The 3,073-nt window shown below is 43.3% G+C and overlaps 1 protein-coding gene across 1 annotated transcript; it reads right to left on the reverse strand.

Moving 5' to 3' along the window:
- Positions 1-318: 318 nt before the first annotated feature.
- LOC109011653 (glycine-rich cell wall structural protein 1-like) lies at positions 319-999 on the reverse strand. Its single transcript, XM_035695132.1, has 3 exons — positions 896-999; positions 585-829; positions 319-479 (listed from the first exon to the last, which is right to left on the reverse strand). The coding sequence occupies exons 1-3, from the start codon at positions 997-999 to the stop codon at positions 319-321; spliced, it is 510 nt and encodes a 169-aa protein (XP_035551025.1).
- Positions 1,000-3,073: the final 2,074 nt, after the last annotated feature.

The raw sequence follows: 3,073 nt of genomic DNA on the forward strand, positions 1-3,073 counted from the left end.
TAGAATAAATAAGCCGAAGCAGAAACAGAAAGAGTGCTTTTACTTTGGATAAAACAGATCAATTGATATGATTATGAAGCTTCTTATTCGAGAGATGATGATTGTTTAAACTCACCTCTCAGTTACACAATTTAAACTAATGATCACAAGTGGATCACAATCTGTAGTAGTGCAATGACAACTATATAGGCTCTTCCACACACAAGTTCTGTTTCATAGATAAAGATAACAAGGAGACTCTAATGCAAGAATTGATGTTTGAAAAACTCTTCCGAGTTTGCAGAGGTCTGGTTTCTGATTCAAAAAAAGTTCCAACTATTAATTTCCACCACCACCACCACTGCCGGACCCACTTCCAGATCCATGGCCTGCACCAGCTCCCACTCCAATGCCAATGCCTATTCCAACCCCAAATCCTCCGCCATGGCCTCCACCACCACCACCTCCTATGCCTCCTCCCGCACCTCCGACACCTCCTCCTGCACCAAAACCACCACCATGACCTGACCCTCCACCTGCACCACCACCACCACCACCACCACCACCACCTCCTCCTGCTCCTCCTCCTCCTCCACCTCCAATACCACCTCCTAAACCACCACCAGCACCGAATCCACCCCCATGGCCTGATCCTCCGCCTAGACCTCCACCTCCTCCACCTCCGCCTCCGCCTCCACCTCCACCGCCTCCTCCTGCACCCCCACCAATGCCACCACCTACACCACCTCCAGCTCCAAAGCCTCCACCATGTCCTGAACCCCCACCAACTCCACCACCTCCACCACCGCCTCCGCCACCACCACCACCAGTGCGCTCATCCGGCTCACCACTGGACCATCATCCCGGCTCCAGGCCTCCACCGGCGGGCCTGTTGGCTCCAGCGCTCACGCATCACCGCAAAGCCCCCACCTGCTGGCTCCTCGGCGCCGCCCCCCGGCTCCGAGCCTCCGCCGTGCCTCCCGCCGCTCCGGGGTCATCCGCCGCCGCAAAATTGCTCATCACTCATCGCACGCTCCCCAGTGCCGCCGCACCGCTCATCTGGATATCCTCCACGTACTTACCTGCACCCGTCATAGATAGATGCCTTGATCGACAATCATCTCTGTATCTAGTTTTATCAAGCTTGTCATCTCCAAGAGTGATTGCACTCAAATGGAGTACAATGCATAGGACAAGAAGACTCAGAGAAAGCCACTTCGAAGAATCACTCATGGCTTATTTGATATTGCAGCCGGCTTAGTTTGCTATATATCCTATTGGATTAGAGCGTTCCTTATATAGACTTCACCACTGAACAATGCTCGCAGCTCAACTAAACAATCATTAATATTTAATGGGGTGCAATATGGTTGAAGCAGTTGGGGGATTGGCCGGAACATTAATTGAGAAAATGGAAGTCAAAGGAGACTTTTTTTTTCCTTTCAGAAACCGCGGCGGGGGGGGGATTATGGAGTACTTTGACTCCGAGTCCGACGTACAGGTAAAAGACCATAATAAATGCTGAACTTATTGTAGAAATATCAACTAATTTCATGAACTTTAATGCCGTCGGTCTGTACATTGCCTGGTACTTGACAACTTGTTATGCCTTGGACTCCAGTAGTGCCTTGTTTAGCAAAGACGAGACATTATCGACGAGTCTAAACCGACTTCATTTCCTGGGTTTCAGGGACCATATGCGACAAGTATATATTGAAAAATATCGCTACGTACACCATCACTTTCTACATGTGTATTATACATCATAATCAGCTCTACCGACACTCAAATCCTAGTTAATTAGTGCATCCTTTCTACAACTCCGAATGTCGGCGATGGAAACTGGATGCAGAGATCCTTGATTTGTTCCCATACTGCGTATTATTGATCTGCATGTGACTTCATTTATGATTTATATTTCAACCTCATTAATATCAAATTAATGTTGAAATAAAATAAGGAAACTATTGCTTGTTGGCTGGATCTTCCCTCTTTTTGGTAAGATGAAGTTGAACATAGATGGTGCCTCAAAAGGCAACCCGAGACTTGCTGAATGTGGTGGTGTTATTAGAGACCATGTGGTTTCCCTTGTTTCTTAGATCATGGCACTAACGTATTTGCTGAAATTTCAGCTTTGTAAAATGGCTTAATGCTATCATGTTACAGCTAGTAGGACTGTTCATCCGGTTGAATTTTTTTCAAGCCCAATCTGAAAACTGGGTTACAAAACTCGGGTACACCCGGACTGAGTACCGGGTTTTAAACTTGGAACTCTTCAAACCTTTTTTTTTTCAGTTTAAATGTTTTGATTTTGATTTATTTATTTTGTTCCTTTCTTTGTGGGGCATTATCCGCTTGGCCTGCCTATTACTTCTCCAAAAATTTATAAACAATGTTAAAAAAAAAAGAAGAAAGATAAATGTTCTTAATATATATATTAATGTTTGTGAGGTGTATACAGAGAGCTAGAGAGATTATTTCAAATTTATATAAAGTAGATAAATGTTTGTGATATGTATACAGAGAGGTAGAGACATTATTCATCTGAATTACCGAAAATCTTGCAAGCACATCTGCGGAGGAAAAAGGGAAAGCTTTTCTTCCAGTAGGCAGTAAAGTGTCTTTTAAAAAAATTAAAATAGGAGTAAAAGTGCGCATGCCGGGAAGTGTAAAATAGGCAGTAGAAGGCAAGGTACAGACCGTAACAAAAATTTATAAACAACGTAATAATAATTTATAAAAAAAAAGAAAACCGGGTTCAACCCGTAATTCGGATTTTAAAAAATTTAAATTCATCTAGATTTCGATCCGGATTTAAAACTCGAGTTTCGGTCCAAATATACCCGAGTTTCTAGTTTGGAATCCAAATGACCGGTCCTAGTTACTAGCTTGGTATTGATAACCTCATAGTTGAAAATGATTCTTTATTGGTGGTAATTGGTTCCAACAAGGAAAACAACTGCCATGACAGTTTTATAAACTTTGGCACCACATTCTCGCTTTCCAAAATATTATATCCTTTGAGATATGATATCGTTTGAGAAACTCTGAGGGGTAGTTCAGCTGGTCCTATTTTTAATTTGTTCTCTAATAG

The sequence above is a fragment of the Juglans regia genome, chromosome 10 (genome assembly GCF_001411555.2).
Source record: "Juglans regia cultivar Chandler chromosome 10, Walnut 2.0, whole genome shotgun sequence".
Taxonomy (NCBI): Eukaryota; Viridiplantae; Streptophyta; class Magnoliopsida; order Fagales; family Juglandaceae; genus Juglans; species Juglans regia.